General features: G+C 37.0%; 1 protein-coding gene across 2 annotated transcripts in view; it reads left to right on the plus strand.

Annotated features, from left to right (window-relative positions):
* Window positions 1–1,221: 1,221 nt before the first annotated feature.
* The window catches only part of MAGT1 (magnesium transporter 1), a 62,820-nt gene continuing 44,465 nt past the window's right edge, over window positions 1,222–19,576 (plus strand). Inside the window, exons 1-4 of one of the 2 annotated variants that reach the window (XM_078065031.1) lie at window positions 1,332–1,448; window positions 6,840–6,972; window positions 12,463–12,632; window positions 15,663–15,780. In XM_078065031.1, the coding sequence (XP_077921157.1) occupies window positions 6,934–6,972; window positions 12,463–12,632; window positions 15,663–15,780 (327 nt within the window). In that variant the 5' untranslated portion in view covers window positions 1,332–1,448; window positions 6,840–6,933. Of the gene's footprint in view, window positions 1,449–6,839; window positions 6,973–12,462; window positions 12,633–15,662; window positions 15,781–19,576 lie in introns of both variants that reach the window. The other variant, XM_078065030.1, reaches the window with a different exon arrangement.

Below are 19,576 nucleotides of genomic sequence, written 5' to 3' on the forward strand. Positions count from 1 at the left end.
ATTCTCTGTCCCTTTGAGTTTGTCTTTTCCAGAATGTCATATAAATAGATTCAAACAGCATGTCCCCATATACTTTTATTTTGTATTATTCTTATTATGAGTGTCTGTAAATGTCTTAAAATGTTTTTCATATCTCCAGATCACATATTTTCACTTCAGAACCAGCTATTTTCCCTTCCATACACATATCCTTATCTCTCCAACATAATGAAATCCTTTTTCTCTGTGCGTGTGTGTGCATGTGTTTCCCAGCGAGGCCTAAAAGAGTAGTCATATGATGTTTCACACCATGGAAATAAATCCAAATTAACTGATTTTATTTTGTTGGTATTTTTCCTCTTGAGTATATTATTCTTCTCTAGTTAAATTATCCCAGTTTTACAACCCACTATGATAAACAAACCTGGACCAAATGAATGGAAACTTCTTCAGCTATGTAGGATTTTTATTATGTTTTACATAGGGGAAATGATGTTTAAAGAATATGGACTGTGACACAAAAACTAAAAAGACAGAAATGCTTCCTTACAACCTTAGCTTCATGCTCATCTTCCAAACAAAATAATAAAAAGTCAGTACTTGCTGTCTATAACCAGAAATTTAAGTCCTTGTCTTAAAGTAATAAATTAATAAGTTTAACTTTAAAAATGTCATAAAAAAACAACTTTAAAAAAATCACTTTTGATGTCCGCTCTGTGCACCACACATGGCACAGTTCCTGGGACACAGAAGGTATTCAACAAGCTCTAGCTCATTTACTTTTAAAAAGTCTTCAGTGATATTAAGTCTGTACCTGTTTTCCTGCTTTTACTTTTTTCATCTTGATTTGAAAAACTTTAGAGGCAGAATGAGGGAATAAGATAGCTAACAATCACGTGGCTAGGTCCGAATTTTCTAGAATATTACACAAACAAGGCGGATTCCAAGGTACTTCTAAATGAATGGGGAAAACATTCCATCTTAACAGCCTGAAGCCATTTTGGACTAGGAAAAAACAAAAAACAAAAAACAAAAACCGCAACGCTTCACAACTGCGCATGCGCCTGTACAGACGCATTACACGCCTCATCTTTGCGCAAATGAAAGGGGCAGTTAATCATCCTTAGCGGACCAATGAAAAACCACCAGATTATCCTTTTTCTATTGGCTAACGGAGACCAATTAGAAGTGAACCGTCTTTTAGCGTGCGTCTAGCGGTAGAGCGTCGTGACGTAATGTGAAGGGTCGCCCAGACGGGCTGAGCTGGACCAATGAGGCGGGACAGGGGGCTGGTTTGCCTGTTCTCACGCCCCGCGCTCAGACCCAGCCCGAGGAAAGTTTCGCTTCTCCGAGAGAGAGAAGCGAACATGGCAGCGCGTTGGTGGTTTTGCTGTGTCTCCGCGAACATGGCGGTGGCGCTGCTGCTCAGTTACGGGGTTCCCTCAGCCTCTGCCCAAAGAAAGAAGGAGGTGAGGACGCTGTTTGCAGCAACACGGGCTTTTCCCAAAGAATGGGGCTTGAGAGGGTCTGTACTCCTTCCCATCCCCTTTCACCATTGGTTCTGTGTCTTTTGGTGGCTCCAGTTTCACCATTTTTAAGAATTAGGAGGTTCGCGAGAGAAGAAACTGTAACTCCTTGTCTTCTAGGGATGTAGAGCCTGAGAGGGGTGGGGTAGATGACAACCTGGCTTCTATAGGCCTGTGCGTGTACATAGCTGAGAGTTTTGACACTACTTTGAGTATGGGCCCCATCAGGTGGTAGGGGAAGTTTGACTCTAGGTCCAGGGGTAGAATTTCTTGAATCTTTCTGCTGTCAGTAGATGTAACTCCCTTATAGACGTCTGAGAGCTATACGTTTGTAGCATTTTCGCTTCAGGAATGTGAGAATTAAACTGAAAAGCTAAACTATGCCAGGTTTATGACATTGTCCAAATAATTGATTCAAAGCAATTTGCTGGGTTGGAAGCTCTTAAAACATTTTCAATCATTTACAAATATCAAACATGCCAAGCACTGTTGTAGAAGCTTGATATGCATAAGTGAACAAAACTAAGATTCTGTCTTTGTGGAATTTACTGACTGTGGCAAGTAGAGGAGAATAGAGTATTCTTTCCTTACCATTAAGCAATCCAAGCAAAGAAATTTTAACATTGTGTTTTGAAACATTTATGACTTAGAGCCATATGCTCTTAGAGCTTTCAGGATTACTCACAATTATTTATATTATTTATGCTCCCTGATTTTATGGATGAAGAAAACTGAGTCCTAAGCTTACACAGTTACTTGTTGGAGAACAAGGACTAAAACTCTAGGTCAGTCAGTTTTATGCTAGTTCCTGTACATTTTGTGCTGCTTCTAGTACACAACACCTGTACACGCACTTTAAAAATATCATTTAGATATTTCAGATGCTTGTCAACTTGAGCTGAATTTAAAGGAACCTATCTTTCCTGTTTCTGAATATTTGAACTATTCGATAAGAAAAAAATAAGCCAGCAAATTAAAATGAGTTACTTGTTAGTTTGGCAGAAAATAAAATAAAAACATACAGTTTTCAAAGGTATAGCAAACAGAGGATTCCAAGACGTTTTTACATGAATAACAAGATATAGAGCAATACTTTATATTTTAGATGCCTTTTATGCAAAAACACAAAACCACCCATATATAAGTGCGTATGTATGTATAGAGCAATTTTTGTAAGGATACACAACAGTCTTAAGAGTGGCTTTCTCTGGGTAGTTGGGATTGTTCATTAGGGTAATACTTTCACTTTTTACCTTATGTACTGGTATTGTCTGAATTTCTACAGTAACCACTTTTTATAAATAAGAAAAGTGAAGATTTTTTAAAACTACTGTTTTGTCCAGTTTAATTATATTTATTTATTTAATCTTTCACTGGAGTAGAAGCAGAAGGGCCTAGCAGGAGATAGATTATTTTAAAAAGGAATCAGCAATAAATTATATGCTTTAAAATGGTTAACATGGTGGATTTTATGTTATGTAAATTTTATCTCAATAAAATAGTTTAAAAAGAAATTAGATTCCAACTCCTTTCCTATGATGCCCACTTTTCAGACCCTTATTGCTCTTACAGATCTATTGCCATACTGCCTAACTGGTCTTCCTTGAACCCATCCTTCATAGTATTGCCAGAGATGCTAACATGAAAATCTGAAAACCTTTTAACCTATTTTGCAAAGTATAAAAGGACTTCTGTAACCTGACCCTTGTCTACTTCTTCCAGGCTTATCTCAGTCCAAGCTCCTTCCTATACGAGTCATACTGAATTATCTGCCTTCCTTGATCTTTCTATATTCTCTTGCAAGTGTCTGTATTTTGCGGGACTTCTGCTGGAGTATTTTCCTTCTCTCTCACCCCACCCTCTCATTCACCTGAGGATTCCTACTCTTTTTTTTTTTAAGATTTTATTTATTTATTTATTTATTTATTTATTTATTTATTTGAGAGAGAGAGAGAGCCCGCGTGCGTAAGCATGAGCAGAGGGAGGCAGAGGGAGAGAGAAGGGGGAAGCAGACTCTCTGCTGAGCAGGGAGCCCGACAAGGGGCTCAATCCCAGGACCCTGAGATCATGACCTTAGATGAAGGCAGACGCTTAACTGACTGAGCCACCCAGGCGCCCCTGAGGATTCCTACTCTTCAAGTCTTAGCTCAAACATCACCTTCTTCCTCAGCCAAGCTTTTCCTGGTCCCCCCAGGTGAACTGAGATGAATTCAGCACATCATACTATCACTGTTCATATATCAGTCTTCCCCATTAGACTGTGAGTATCTTGAATATACTTTTTTTTAAAATACAGGTACCTTTAAATTAATTTTTGTTTTCCTGGCACCTAGCAGTGTCAAAAAGGTCCTTGATAAACATGAAATTAATTAAATAAATGTGTGTATATAGGGTCAGGAATCTGTTCTTTCACTTGCAGTTTGTTTAGGTTTCACAACCAAATTGGATTTTCTCATCGGTAAACAAGGAATTAATATAGGATGGTAAACATGGCTTAGTTTTTATCCCTTTCCTCTGTAATTGTGGATGTTTTAGGCTGTTTAAAAAAGATTGCTGTGGGCCACCTAGGTTGCTCAGCCAGTTAAGCGTCCAGCTCTTGGTTTAGGCTCAGGTCATGATGTCAGGGTCCTGGGATCAAACACCGCTTCGGGCTCCCTGCTCAGCAGGGAGTCTGTTTCAGGATCCTCTCTCTCCCTCCCCCTTTGCCTCTCCCCCATTCCCCCACCCTGCTGGCACACACATTCTCTCTTTCTCAAATAAAAATAAATCTTTAAGGGGCACCTGGGTTGCCCAGTCGGTTGAGCGTCTGCCTTTGGCTCAGGTCATGATCCCAGGGTCCTGGGATCAAATACCACGTCGGGCTCCCTGCTCAGCGGGAGAGTCTGCTTCTCCCCTCCCCTCTGTACCTTACCCCAGCTCCTGCTCTCTCTCTCTTGCTCGCTCTTTCTCTCAAATAAATAAAATCTTAAAAAATAAATAAAAATAAATCTTTAAAAAAAATTACTGTGATACTACTTAGAGACAATTTTAAAATATAGGTGTTCTGTTGTAGAATACTTCTTTTGGTCAATTTTTGAAAACTTTTTTTTAAATCCCAGGTCTATCCACCATAGTAGATGTGGCTTTAAATAGGTTGATGCCTGGGCTTATAATCTTTAAGTATTTCTTTTAAAAAGACACTTTTCGGGATGCTTGGGTGGCTCAGTTGGTTAAGCGTCTGCCTTCAGCTCAGGTCATGATCTCGGGGTCCTGGGATCTAGTCCTGCATCAGGCTCCCTGCTCAGCAGGGAGCCTACTTCTCCCTCTTCCTCTCCCCCCCACCCCCGGCTTGTGCACCCTCTCTCTCTCTCTGACAAATAAATTAAAAAAATTAAAAAGACACTTTTCTTAAAATATTATAATTAAAAATCACTCCAGTTCCTCCTGGTTGTCTATTAAATGTAATGCTATTCTACTTACCTGATTATTTATACCTACAATAGTGTTTTCACGGGAACATTGACTTATTCTCTAATATTTATTCAATGCCTTCTACATGCCAGGCACAATGGTTTTATCTATAATCCTCACAATAACCCTGCAGAGTAAGTATTAACCCCTTTAGAAAGATGAGGGAAGAGGGGACTGATGTTGAACAAGAGAGATTATTGGGGACTTGCCCAAAGAAGACAGCTCTAGAGACTGAGCTGGGATTCCACCCCGGTCCAACTCCAAACCCAAAGCTCTTTGCTAGGTCACAAAGACTTCTTTTGAAATGACTTGTTTTATTTTTATGATGAATTATATCCCCTGTGGTAGAAGGGAAGTTGTTTGTCCTTGCATCTGGTGTCGTTTTAGGAAGGCAGCATGATAAAAATGAAAAAGCATGGCCTTTGATAAAATGATCTATATATCTTGGTCTACTTCTGGGAATCTGTAATAGAGAAATGAAATATGGAAAACAGTGAATGCACATAGCATACTGAAACCTAGTAAAAATGATCATAATAATGCTAGGATGATAAATTTCCACCCCTTTCTCAGTTTTCAAAAAAATTTTGTAAAATTTTAAAGAGCATATATGTTAATGCAACCCTAATGATCCTTAGCCAGTTGCTGAGTTTCATTTTATCAGTAGAATGCAAAAATGCCTGTTTGCATATTGTGAAAATTAAAAATTTTTTTTTTTTTAAAGATTTTATTTATTTATTTGACAGAGAGAGACACAGTGAGAGAGGGAACACAAGCAGGGGGAGTGGGAGAGGGAGAAGCAGGCTTCCCGCTGAGCAGGGAGCCCGATGCGGGGCTCGATCCCAGGACCCTGAGACCATGACCCGAGCCGAAGGCAGACGCGTGACGACTGAGCCACCCAGGCGCCCCGCATATTGTGAAAATTAAATGAGGGCTGTAAAGTGTCTAATGCCACCCCTTGCGTGTAGAAGACATTAGATGAATATTAGAAAATAAGATTGTGTTCCTCTGTGGTAGTAAAATATTTTTTGGTTGATCTTTTTTGTGATGTTCTTGTGGATATTCAGAAAGTAGAATTACTGCATATTTTGACAAGGCAGGTTATTGTTGGAAAAACTTCTACATTTTCTGACCTTGCTTTGAAAACTGACAAATGAAATTGTCACATGTACAAAAAAGTCTCTGTGATTCTTTAGAAAATACCTTATTACTAAGAATCAAAGGCCCAGGAGCAGTTGCAAAACAAATGAAGTACCCCCTAAAACTAAAACATCAAGGAGAGGGGAGAGAGTGTATTTTATCCCTGTCCAGAAAGTAGGTACACTGAGAATGGAGCAGATGACATTTAAGGATTAAAAATGCTCTCTTCTCTGCTCTTTGTCTCCTTCAGTCGTTATCTGCCAGATGTGTTTCCAGATCTGTTCAGTGTCACTCTTAATTTAAGGATGGAGTTGGAAATGTATTGCTTAACCAGGATCTTATTTTACTAATGTCTGAAAACTAGTGGATGATTAAGAAAGCTAAAAATACCAAGAATTTTTATAAATAAACCCTGATGGTGTAGAACACAGATACAGTCAAATAAGTTTGGGGGAAGGGGAAGGAGGTGCATTTTAGAGGAATTCATACTGGTGATGTTTAGCTTTATTACTTCTGAAATTCAGAAGAAATCTTAATGGCAGGATCAGATTTTAGCTTTAAATGATAATGGATTCCTGTATGCTATTTTTCATGAGAGATATTCAGGGGCAGTAGGAGAATTTGTAGTTGTTAAGACTTAATCTAGTTTACTAGAGCTAATTTAGATAAATATTATGCAAGCAGGTAGAGTGAAATTAAACTATTGTGTCACTGCCTTTTCTTGGCCCTCTTAATCCTTTATAGGCCTAAAATGTTCATCATACTTGATTATTGCTAACAAGATTAGAGATATTAATTGGCTTCCTGTTGGGATTATTTTGTGGTCATACTAATTAAAATGTTTCAAGAGCACAGAGAGTTCAAGCTTACTTTGCTGGTAAGTATTTTAATTGTGAATAATATTGCTTTTTTTTGTTTTGTTTTATTTGAGTCGAAAAATAATGTCCAGAAAGGGGGGAAATTTATTATAAAATCCTTCCTTATGCAGTTAATGTTTTTCCATAGCAAGCCTATATTTTGTTTTGAATTAATATAATGCAAATTAAAAACTGGATGGATATATTTTCATAAATGTTTAGTAAAGCTGTTAGTGGAAAAAGTATTTGCAATAGGAGTTGTTTCCAAATCAATTGCTTTTTTTAGTTGCTGAATAATTCATTTGATAAACCTCTTACTTTACTATAGTCCTTTGTGGTTCTTAACTTTAAAGTACTAAATAAAGGACGCAAAGGGTATGGGCAACATTTTAATCCTTTACTTTTGAAGGTTATGTCTTTGGAAGATAAAGGGATATCTGGGGAGTGCATAGTGTGACTTAGTGAAGATGCTGTAGAAAAACAAAATTTTTATTTCTGAGCCATAGCTTTTAGTACTCAAACAATGGGCTCTTGACAAAGAATGAAAGGTACCCTAAGGAAGAAGTTTCTTCAGTACTAGAGATTTACTCCAATCAAGAAAGCTTTCAACTCAAATGTGAAGAAAAGAGAAATTCCTTTATAAAACCATATACTAGAGAAGACAGAGGACTAGTGAAAGAAGTGGCTAGGACCTGTACTCTAAAAACTATAAAACATTGATGAATGAGATTGGAGATGACACAAACAGATGGAAAGATATTCCATGCTCATGGATTGAAAGAACAAATAATGTTAAAATGTCCATGCTACCCAAAGCAATCTATAGATCTAATGTAATCCCCATCAAAGTACTAACAGCATTTAACACAGAACTAGAATAAACAATCTTAAAATTTGTATGGAGCCACAAAAGACCCTGAATAGAAAAAGCAATCTTGAAGAATAAAGCTGGAGGTATCACAATTCCAGGCTTCGAGTTGTACTGCAAAGCTATAATCAAAACAGTATGGCACTGGCACAAAAATAGACACATTGATCAATGGAACAGTATAGGAACCCCAGAAACAAACCCACAATTACATGGTCAGTTAATCTTCATCAAAGGATGCAAGAATGTGCAATGGGAAAAAGACAGTTTCTTCAACAAATGGTGTTGGAAAAACTGGACCATATTCTTACATAGCATACAAAAATAAACTCAAAATGGATTAAGGACCTAAATGTAAGACTTGAAACTATTAAACCCTAGAAGAGCACAGACAGTAAAGTCTCTGACATTGGCCTTTTTTTCTAGATATGTCTAGAAAATGTGTCTGACATTTGGCAACATTTTTCTAAATACGTCTCCTGAGGCAAGGGAAACAAAAGCAAAAATAAACTATTCAGAATTCATTAAGATAAAAAGCTGCTGCCCAGCGAAGGAAACAATCAGCAAACTAAAGGCAACCTATGGAGTGGGAGAAGATATTTGCAAATTACATATCCAATAAAGGGTTAGTATCCAGAATATATAAAGAATTTCTATAACTCAACACCAGAAAAACACAAATAATCCAATTAAAAATAGACATCTCTCCATGGAAAGATGCTCAGTATCACTGATCATCAGGGAAATGCACATCAAAACATAAATGAGATGTCACCTCACACCTGTCAGAATGGCTAAAATGAAAAACACAAGAAACAAAAGGTGTTGGCGAGGATATGGAAAAAAAGGAACCCTCGTGCACTGTTGATGGAAATGCAAACTGGTGTAGCCACTGTGGCAGTATGGTGGTTCCTCAAAAAATTAAAAATAGAATTACCATATGATCCAGTAATCACACTACTGGGTATTTACACAAAGAATACAAAAACACTAATTCAGAAGGATATATGCACCCCTATGTTTATCACAGCATTATTTACAATAGCCAAATTATGGAAGCATCCCAAGTGTCTATTGATAGATGAATGGATAAATATGGATATATATATACAATAGAATATTATTCAGCCATAAGAATGAAATCTTGCCACTTGCAACAACATGGATGGAACTGGAGAGTATAATGCTATGTGAAGTAAGTCAGAGAAAGGCAAATACCATATGATTTCATTCATATGTGGAATTTAATAAGCAAAACAAACGAAGGAAAAAAAGACAAACCAAAAAGCAGACTCTTACCTATAGAGAACAAACCAGGTGGTTACCAAAGGGGAGGTGGATGGGGGGATGGGTGAAATAGGTGAAGGGGAAAAAAAGAAAAAAGAAAAAAGAAAAGAAAAAAATACAGGATTTTACAAATCTGAAAAAAAATAGGTGAAGGGGATTAAGAGTACACTTAATTTGATGAGCACTGAGTAATGTATAGAATTGTTGAATCACAAAAAAAAAATTGTTGAATCACTATATTGTACACCTGAAACTAATATAGCACTGTATATTAACTCTACTGAAATTTTTAAAAAGTGTCTCAATTATTAAGATGTTATATTTGAGTTATCTAAAATATATCACATTCCTCAGTCATTCCAGGAAGATCAAGTAGTGGTTTATTATTAGGAATGATATATTTTTCCCTCTTATTTATCATTTGAATAGCTTAATGTTTATTTAATTTCCCTGCGTTATACATAGATATTTATATAACATGTAGTCCCTACCCATAAGAATGAGAATGTATAGCAGTAGTTCTGAAACTTCAGTGTATATAAAGAATCACTTGGGTTACCTGTTAAAATTTCGTATTCTCGGAACCTACTGTAGACCTACTGAATCAAATTTACTAGAGGATGAAACTTGGAAGTCTTAACATCTAACAAGCTCCTTTATACCAACCACACTTGGAGAAACATTAGTCTAGAAAGTTTATTACCCATTATGCTGAGGGCTTGCTCTGGGAAGTTTTGGTTTACTTTATCGCCACATTTTACTTTTATATTGTCTTCTGATCAGTAATGAATTAAAAAATTGGATACATAATAAGATGATAAAAACTTAAATCATACTGTGAAAATTCTTTTCGGTTTAAACTGTGGTTCTCAATGAGGGAGGATGGGAATTTTGCTCCCAGGGGTTATCTGGCAATGTCTGGAGACATTTTTGGTTGTGGCAGCTGAAGGTAGGGATACTACTGGCATCTGGTGCGTGAAGATCAGGGATGCTGCTCAGCATCCTACAATGTGCAGGACAACTCCAGACAACAAAGAATTATCTGGCTCAAGATGTCAGTATTGCCGGGCGCCTGGGTGGCTCAGTTGGTTAAGCAACTGCCTTCGGCTCAGGTCATGATCCTGGAGTCCCGGGATCGAGTCCCGCATCGGGCTCCCTGCTCAGCGAGGAGCCTGCTTCTCCCTCTGACCCTCCCCCCTCTCATGTACTCTCTCTCATTCTCGCTCTCTCAAATAAATAAATAAATCTTAAAAAAAAAAAAAAGATGTCAGTATTGCCACTGTTGTAAAACCCTGGTTTAGAGTGATCTGTTTCCTCAGTATCATTGTTCCACAAATCTTTTAATTATTTGTTATACTAATCTTTTGAGAGTGTATATATTTCTCTATGGGCTTAGAGTCTATATTTGGTTTTCCATTTGTGACATATTCATTTTATGACTCTCACCAAAATTATTCTGAATCTGCTACAAAACTAATTTTTGTGCATTCTTTCTATGTTGTTCATAGGTATACTCAGGAAATTTTTTTTTTTTTTCAGTATTGGCTGAATTTAGCCATGCTTTAAAGGTAAATCATACATTTTTAGAATCCATGTTACTGTTCCCTTCCTGGAAAAACAAGTTCCATTTCTTTTTTTTTTTTAAGATTTTATTTACTTATGGGCGCCTGGGTGGCTCAGTTGGTTAAGCGACTGCCTTCGGCTCAGGTCACGATCCTGGAGTCCCGGGGTCGAGTCCCATATTGGGCTCCCTGCTCAGCAGGGAGTCTGCTTCTCCCTCTGACCCTCCCCCCCCCGTGCTCTCTCTCTCTCTTGCTCTCATTCTCTCTCTCTCAAATAAATAAAATCTTTTTTTTAAAGATTTTATTCACTTATTTATTAGAGCAAGCACGTGCATATGAACAGGGACAGAGGAAGAGGGAGAGAATCTCAAGCAGACTCCCCACTGAGCACAGAGCCCAACATGGGGCTCGATCCCATGACCGTGAGATCATGACCTGAGTTGAAATCAAAAGTCAGATGCCTAACCGACTGAACCACCCAGGCACCCCAAGTTTTGATAGTTTTTAAAAGTATAACTACTAATCTTTTGTCAGATATGTGGTTTGAAAATATTTTCTCCCACTCTGTAGCTTCTCTTTTCCTCCTCTTAAGATGGTCTTTCCTAGAGAAAAAAAATTTAATTTTGGTGAGGTTATCTTTTTATTTTCTTTTTTTTTTTTTTTTAAAGATTTTTTATTTATTTATTTGAGAGAGAGAGCACAAGACGGGGGAGCGGGAGAGGGAGAAGCAGACTCCCTGCTGAGCAGGGAGCCCGATGCGGGACTCGATCCCGGGACTCCAGGATCATGACCTGAGCCGAAGGCAGTCGCTTAACCAACTGAGCCACCCAGGCACCCCTTTTTATTTTCTTTCTTATGAATCATGCTTTTTGGCTTCAGGTCTAAGAACTCTTTCCCTACCCCAGGATCCTAAATGTTCTCTCCTAATCTTTTTCCTAAACAAAAATATTTTTAAGTAAGCTGTATGCCCAGTGTGGGGCTTGAACTCACAACCCTGAGATCAAGAGTCACATGTTCCACTGACTGAGCGAGCCAGGTGCCCGTTTTTTCTTTTTTTCTAAAATTTTCATAGTTTTCATTTTTATGTTTAAGTATGTGATCCAGTTTGAGTTAAGTTTTGTATAAAGTATGAAGTTTAGTTCAAGATTCCTATTTTTGACTATGGATGTCCCGTTGCTCCAGCACTATTTGTTGAAAACCTAGCCTTGCTTTACTGAGTTTTTGCACCTTTGTGAAGAATCGGTTGGCTCTACTTAATGTAGGTCTGTTTCTGTGCCATTGATCTGAGTCTATTCTGTCATCAGTACCACTCTGCCTTGCTTATTATAGCTATATAGTAAACCTTAAAATCAGGAGTGATCCTCCCATTTTATTCTTTGTTTTCAAGATTGTTTTAACTACTCCAGTTTCTTTATAGGTGTGTTTTGTTTTTATTTTGTTTTGGTTTTAAGAAGCAAAATCGTGTACAAAACTAACTGGTTTAACTCAACATTCTTTGGAATCTTTGGCAAATGAAAGGTTTTATGATTTTATATTTTATTTATTAGTATAAATAAGTAATTCACATCAACAGGGCAGTATATGATTAAATCTCATCATGGAATAATAGAATTTTAAGAATAATTATCATTATCAGGCCCAATTATCAGATTTTATTTTTAGGTTTCTCACATTTTCTGTGTACCTCTACGTGTTAGTCTTGGTTTTAGGTAAGTTGCCTAGTTAAAAGGAACTTCAAATGCCATGCTAAGAGCATTAACACCACGTTCCTTCCTTTTTTTTTTTTTTTTTAGATGGTGTTATCAGAAAAGGTTAGTCAACTGATGGAATGGACCAATAAAAGACCTGTAATAAGAATGAATGGAGACAAGTTCCGTCGCCTTGTTAAAGCCCCACCAAGAAACTACTCCGTTATTGTCATGTTCACTGCTCTCCAGCTTCACAGACAGTGTGTCGTGTGCAAGTATGAACTTTCAACTACACTTTAAAATTAAATAACATTAGATTTTAACTGTTTCTCAATCCCAGAAGAACCAAATTAGTTCAGTGGGCACATAAACAATTATTGTATATACCTTACTTAGGATGTCTGTAGTAACACATGCTGCCCTTTCTTACAGTCATTTCTTGGTTTCCCACATTAGTCGGGGGAACAAAGAGCAAAGATAAAGTATTGTGGTAGCCATGATAGGAATAACTTAAAAACTGAATAATCATCATATAAATTGGTATCAATTTATATAAATGTATGCCAATAGGATTGATGTAGTATTTTATTATTTGTAAGTGCTTTCAGTTTCATACTCTTATTTTATAGAACAACCCCAGAAGGTAAGTAAAGCAAGTATTCTCTCATTTATGAAGAAATAGGTCCCAAAATCTTTTAACTGGTCTATGCAAAGCTAGAGATAATTATTAATGCAATAATGGTAGCTACATCCAAATTTGGAATTACAGGAGAACATTTTTAGAAAATAAAGATGTATGATTTAGAGATGTTTTCTTTTTTCTAGATTATTTTGTAGTGATTGAAAACCTTGGAAATGGAGACTAATCTCACTTAAACTTTCATCAAACAATGGTTTATTGATTTTATTTTACTGTTTCTGAGTAATTTTAGGAACAAAGATTGATATTTCTTTAAACAAAAGGACTGTATTTATTTTTTTTAAAGATTTTATTTATTCATCAGAGACAGCGCAAGAGCAAGCACAAGCAGAGGAAGTGGCAGGCAGAGGGAGAAGCAGCAGGCAGAAGGAGAAGCAGGCTCCCCACTGAGCAAGGAGCCCAATATGGGACTCGATCCCAGGACTCTGGGATCATGACCTGAGCTGAAGGCAGATGCTTAACCAACTGAGCCACCCAGGTGTCCCAGGACTATATTTCTTTAAAACAAAATTTAAAGTAGTGGGTACTAAATAGAATAGCTTTTGCTTTTTGGTATTTTTTTAACTTATAACTTATATTTTTAGATCAATATGTGTGATCTGGGAATTCATGTTAAATAAAATGACAGAGCTACCCGGTGAAGAACTAATTTAGTAAAATCTTGAAGGCTTTCCAAGTTCTGACAGCCTGTGGGTCCATGTGAAGGATTAGACAATTTTTTTTTTAGAATATGCATTACGTTACCCCAAGACTTGCTAACTTTTCTTAAAGGATTTTCCCCTCAGAGGTAGGAGATAGTCAAGGTATTTGATCCCAGAGTACTTATTTTTGAGTACATATGCTGGATAGTAGGTATTAATTATGCATAAACTTAAAATCTAGAATCACAATTTAGTCATTTCAGCAATCAGGAGTATACAAAAATGTTAGGGAACAAACACAAACTCCTTCATAATTCTGTACTAAATGCAAATTAATGACATTTATTATTAACCTAAGTTTTTATTAGTATCTTACTTTCTATAAGACCGAATTTAAAATTAGCTCGCATTTTCCTAAACTCATTCAAAAAATAAAAATTAACAGCAATGTGTATAATACTATATATTTGGTGCTATCAGGATGAGAAGTATAAGATGCCCTACCTTATCATATGGCTAGGGAAATGAGTTCCACACGTGAAAATTTAGCTGGCAATATAAGGCAATTTATAACTAAGTACCAAATGGGTTATGTGCATAATAAATACTATAAAATTTCAGGGAGGACATATAACAGGAAGATTAGGGTTGGTCTAATGGAGAAGAAAGGATTTGTATTAGGGCTATACAGATGGATCAGATTTAGATAGAAGTGGGATATTTTGGTTAGAAGTAAAGATGTGTGCAAGGGTACAGAGATGGTGGTAAATAAAATGCTGGAATTAAGAGATCCTGTTTTATATTGATTAGTAGTAAGGCTACGTAAAAGTTAGGTGCCTTATTGGAACTGGATGATAAAGAACCTTGAATAACCAGTGAAAAAGCGTGGAGACTGTTCCGAAGGTAGTAGAAAAACAACAATGGCTTCGGAGAAGAGTAGGAGTTTCAGAAAACTAGTAATTTAAGAAGACTGATGTATATTGCAGCATAAGAATGATTGGAAGAGGAGAAACTAGAGTCAGTATTTTAATATTCTAATGTCAGATATTAAACATCTGCCTTTAGCTGATAGCAATAAAAATAAATGGGAAGGGTTGGAGTTAAAAGATAATCACAAATGAAGAATTATCACATCTTGGAAACTGAAAGCATATGGGCAATAAGGGAAAAGTCAAACATGACTTGAGGTTTCAATTAATCTCAATTCCCTAGATTCTTTTTATCTTTCACCCTGATAATTCATCTGACTGTATTTTTATTTACTAAATAATAGCATGTTATATGTTAGATTTATAAAATGGGTTACTGTTATAGTCTACTTCCTCTGGAAATACTTGAACCTTGTCTTTGAACACTTAAAAGAAATTTAGGGTATTAAAAATTGTTGTACAGACAGTTAGCTGGATTTTACCAATGACTACTTAAAGAGCTTTGAGATAAGAAACAAGCCCAAAGTGTAAAGCTTAGTCAAGGATCTACTTTCTGTTGAAATCCCCAACACTTAGGATAAGGCTTCTCTTATGCCAAAACAATGGCAATATTTTCCAAGGTTTGTCCTAACCCTGTCAGCAGAACCTGACTGGTGTTTGTTTCTCTCTCTCTCTCTCTCCCTCTCTGTCTCTATACCTCTCAAAATATTTCCCCAATTGGAAAAACTGCTATTGCTTCTTTGTTTGTTTTTTTTTAAAGATTTTTATTTATTTATTTATTGAGAGAGAGAGAGAATGATAGAGAGAGAGCATGAGAGGGAGGAGGGTCAGAGGGAGAAGCAGACTCCCCACTGAGTAGGGAGCCTGATGCGGGACTCGATCCTGGGACTCCAGGATCATGACCTGAGCCGAAGGCAGTCGCTTAACCAACTGAGCCACCCAGGCGCCCCTCTTTGGCTCTGTTTTACTGCTGATAAATTAGATTGCTTTTAAAAGTGTTTTATATGTTATCTTCACAAATCTGATTGTATCCAGGCAAGCTGATGAAGAATTCCAGATCCTGGCAAACTCCTGGCGATACTCCAGTGCATTTACCAACAGGATATTTTTTGCTATGGTGGATTTTGATGAAGGCTCTGATGTATTTCAGATGGTAAGATCTTTGGCTTATTTTATTAAGTAAGGATAAGTTAACTATAGATAAAGTGGAATATATCTTTTTCAATAGCCACAAGAAGTTTTATTTATATATTCATTGTTATCTAAGTATACTGGGTATATAATGTTATATTGCTTTCAGGTGTACAACATAGTGATTTGACAGTTCCATACATTACTTAGTGCTCAACATGATAAGGGTAGTCACCATCCATTACCACACAAGGTTATTACGATATTATTGACTGTATACACTGTGCTATACTTTACATTTCTGTGACTTACTTATTTTATAACCAGAAGTTTGTTCCTCTCAATCCCCTTCACCTATTTTGCGCATCCGCCCTTCCCTCTGGCAACTAACCACTTTTGTTCTCTGTATTTCTGAGTCTGTTTGTTTGTGGGTGTGTTTTTTAGATTCCACATATAAGTGATATCATATGGTATTTGTCTTTCTTTGTCTGACTTATTTCGCTTAGCATAATACCCTCTAGGTCCATCCATGTTGTCATAAATGGCAAAATTTCATTCTTTTTTATGACTGAGTAATATGTGTGTGTGTGTGTGTGTACATACATGCATACATGTCATATCTTTTCTATCCATTAATCTATCGATGGACATGTGGGTTGCTTCTATATTTTGGCTATTATAGATGTCTCTGCAATAAATAGGAATGCATATATCCTTTCTAGCTAGTGTTTTCATTTTCTTTAGGTAAATACTCAATAGTGCAATTCCCGGATCATGTGGTATTTCCATTTTTAATGTTTTGAGGAAGCTTCATACTGTTTTCCATACTGGTTGCACCAATTTACATTTCCACCAACAGTGCACAAGGGTTCTCTTTTATCCACATCTTCACCAACACTTGTTATTTCTTGTCTTTTTTATTTGAGCCATCCTGACAGGTGTGAGGTGATATCTCATTATGGTTTTGATTTGCATGTCCCTGATGATTAGTGGTGTTGAGCATCTTTTCATGTATCTGTTGGCCATCTGTATGTCTTCTTTGGAAAAATGTCTATTCAGGTTCTCTGCCCATTTTTATTTATTTATTTTTATTTTTTTTAAGATTTTATTTATTTGACAGAGAGATAGCAAGAACAGGAACACAAGCAGGGGGAATGGGAGAGGGAGAAGCAGGCTTCCCGCTGAGCAGGGATCCCGATATGGGACTCGATCCCAGGGCCCTGGGATCATGACCTGAGCTGAAGGCAGACGCTTAACGACTGAGCCACCCAGGCGCCCCGTCTCTGCCCATTTTTAAATTGGATTATTTGGTTCTTTTTGGTGTTGAGTTATGTAAGTTCTTTTTTTTTTTTTTTTTTAAAGATTTTATTTATTTATTTGACAGAGAAAGACACAGTGAGAGAGGGAACACAAGCAGGGGGAGTGGGAGAGGGAGAAGCAGGCTTCCTGCTGAGCAGGGAGCCCGATGCGGGGCTCGATCCCAGAACCCTGGGATCATGACCTGAGCCGAAGGCAGACGCTTAACGACTGAGCCACCCAGGCGCCCCTGTAAGTTCTTTATGTAGTTTGGATATTAACCCCTTACTGTATATGTCATTTGCAGATATCTTCTATTCAGTAGGTTGCCTTTTCATTTTGTTGGTTTCTTTCACTATGCAAAAGCTTTTTATTTTGGTATAGTCCAATAATTTATTTTTTATTTAATTTCCCTTGCCTGAGGAGATATATACATAAATATGTTTCTATGGCCAATGTCCAAGAAATTACTGTGTATGTTTTCCTTTAGATACATGGTTTCATGGTTTCATTTAGGTCTTTAATCCATTTTAAGTTTATTTTCGTATATGATGTAAGAAAGTGGTCTAGTTTCATTTTCATGTAGCTGTCTAGTTTTACCAGCACGATTTGTTGAAGAGACTGTCTTTTCCCCTTTGTATATTCTAGCCTCCTTTGTCATAGACTCATTGACCATATAAGCCTGGGTTTATTTTTGGGCTCTCTATTCTCTTCCATTGATCTATGTGTCTGTATATGTATATGTACCATAATGTTTTGATTATCTAACCTTGTAGTATATCTTGAAATCTGGGATTGTGATATATCCAGCTTTGTTCTTTTTTCTCAAGATTGCTTTGGCTATTTGGGGTCTTTTGTGGTTCCATACAAATTTTAGGGGTATTTGTTCTAGTTCTGTGGTAAATGCTGTTGGTATTTTGATAGGGATTGCATTGAATCTGTAGATTGCTTTGGGTAGTATGGACATTTTAACAATACTCTTCCAGTCATTGAGCATGGTATATTTTTCCATTTGTGTTGTCTTCAATTTCTTTCACCAGTGTGTTATAGTTTTCAGAGTAAAGGTCTTTCACCTCTTCAGTTGTATTTATTCCTAGGTATTTTATTCTTTTTGGTATAATTGTAAATGGGATTGTTTTCTTAATTTTTCTTTCTGCTACTTAGCTATTAGTGTATAGAAATGCAACAGATTTCTGTATATTTTGTATTCTACAACATCACTGAATTCATTACTAGTACTAATATATTTTTGGTGGGGTCTTTAAGTTTTTCTATATATAGTATCATGTCCTCTGAAAATAGTGACAGTTTTACTTCTTACCAATTTGGATATATTTTATTTCTTTTTTTTAAAGATTTTATTTATTTTTGCGAGAGAGAGAGAGCACACATGAGTGGGGGGACTAGGGGCAGAGGGAGAAGCAGACTCTCCACTGAGCAGGGATCCCGATGTGGGACTCAATCCCAGGACCCTGAAATCATGACCCAGGCCAAAGGCAGACACTTAATTGACTGAGCCACCCAGGTGCCCTGGATATCTTTTATTTCTTTTCCATGTCTCATTGCTGTGGCTGGGACTTCGAGTACTTTGTTGAATAAAAGTGACAAGAGTGGATATCCCTAACTTGTTGCTGATCTTAGAGGAAAAACTTTTAGTTAATTTCACCATTGAATATGTTTGCTGTGGGTTTTTCATATATGGCCTTTATTATGTGGAGGTATGTTCCCTCTAAAGCCACTTTGCTGAGAGTTTCCGTCGTGAACAGATGTATATTGTCAGATGCTTTTTCTGCATCTGTTGAGATTATCACATAGTTGTTTTTTTTTTTTTTTAAAGATTTTCTTTATTTGACAGAGAGAGACATAGTGAGAGAGGGGACACAAGCAGAGGGAGTGGGAGAGGGAGAAGCAGGCTTCCCACTGAGCAGGGAGCCCGATGCGGGGCCTGATCCCAGGACTCTGGGATCATGACCTGAGCTGAAGGCAGACGCTTAACGACTGAGCCACCCAGGCACCCTGAGATTATTACGTAGTTTTTAATCCATCCTCTTGTTAATGTGATGTATTACGTCGATTTGTGAATATGGAATCATCCTTGCGTCCCTAGAATAAATTCTAGTTGATTGTGGTGAATGATCCTTTTAATGCATTGTTGAATTCAGTTTGGTAATATTTTGAAGATTTTTGTGTCTGTGTTTATCAGAGATACTGGCCCGTAGTTTTCTTTATTGTAGTGTCTTTAATCTGGTTTTCGTTCAGGGTAATGCTGGCCTCATAGAGTAAGTAAATTTGGAAGATTTCCTTCCTCTTCTATTTTTTGGAATATTTTAAGAATAGGTATTAATGCTTTTTTTAAATGTTTGGTGTAAAATTCACCTGTTAAGCCATCTGGTCCTGGATTTCTCTTTGTTAGGAGGGAATTTTTTTAAGATTTTATTTTTTTATTTGAGAGGGAGAAAGTGAGCATGCATGCACAAGCAAGGGGGTGGGCAGAGGGAGAGGGAGAAGCAGACTCCCAGCTG

Source organism: Halichoerus grypus, chromosome X, assembly GCF_964656455.1.
Source record: "Halichoerus grypus chromosome X, mHalGry1.hap1.1, whole genome shotgun sequence".
Taxonomy (NCBI): Eukaryota; Metazoa; Chordata; class Mammalia; order Carnivora; family Phocidae; genus Halichoerus; species Halichoerus grypus.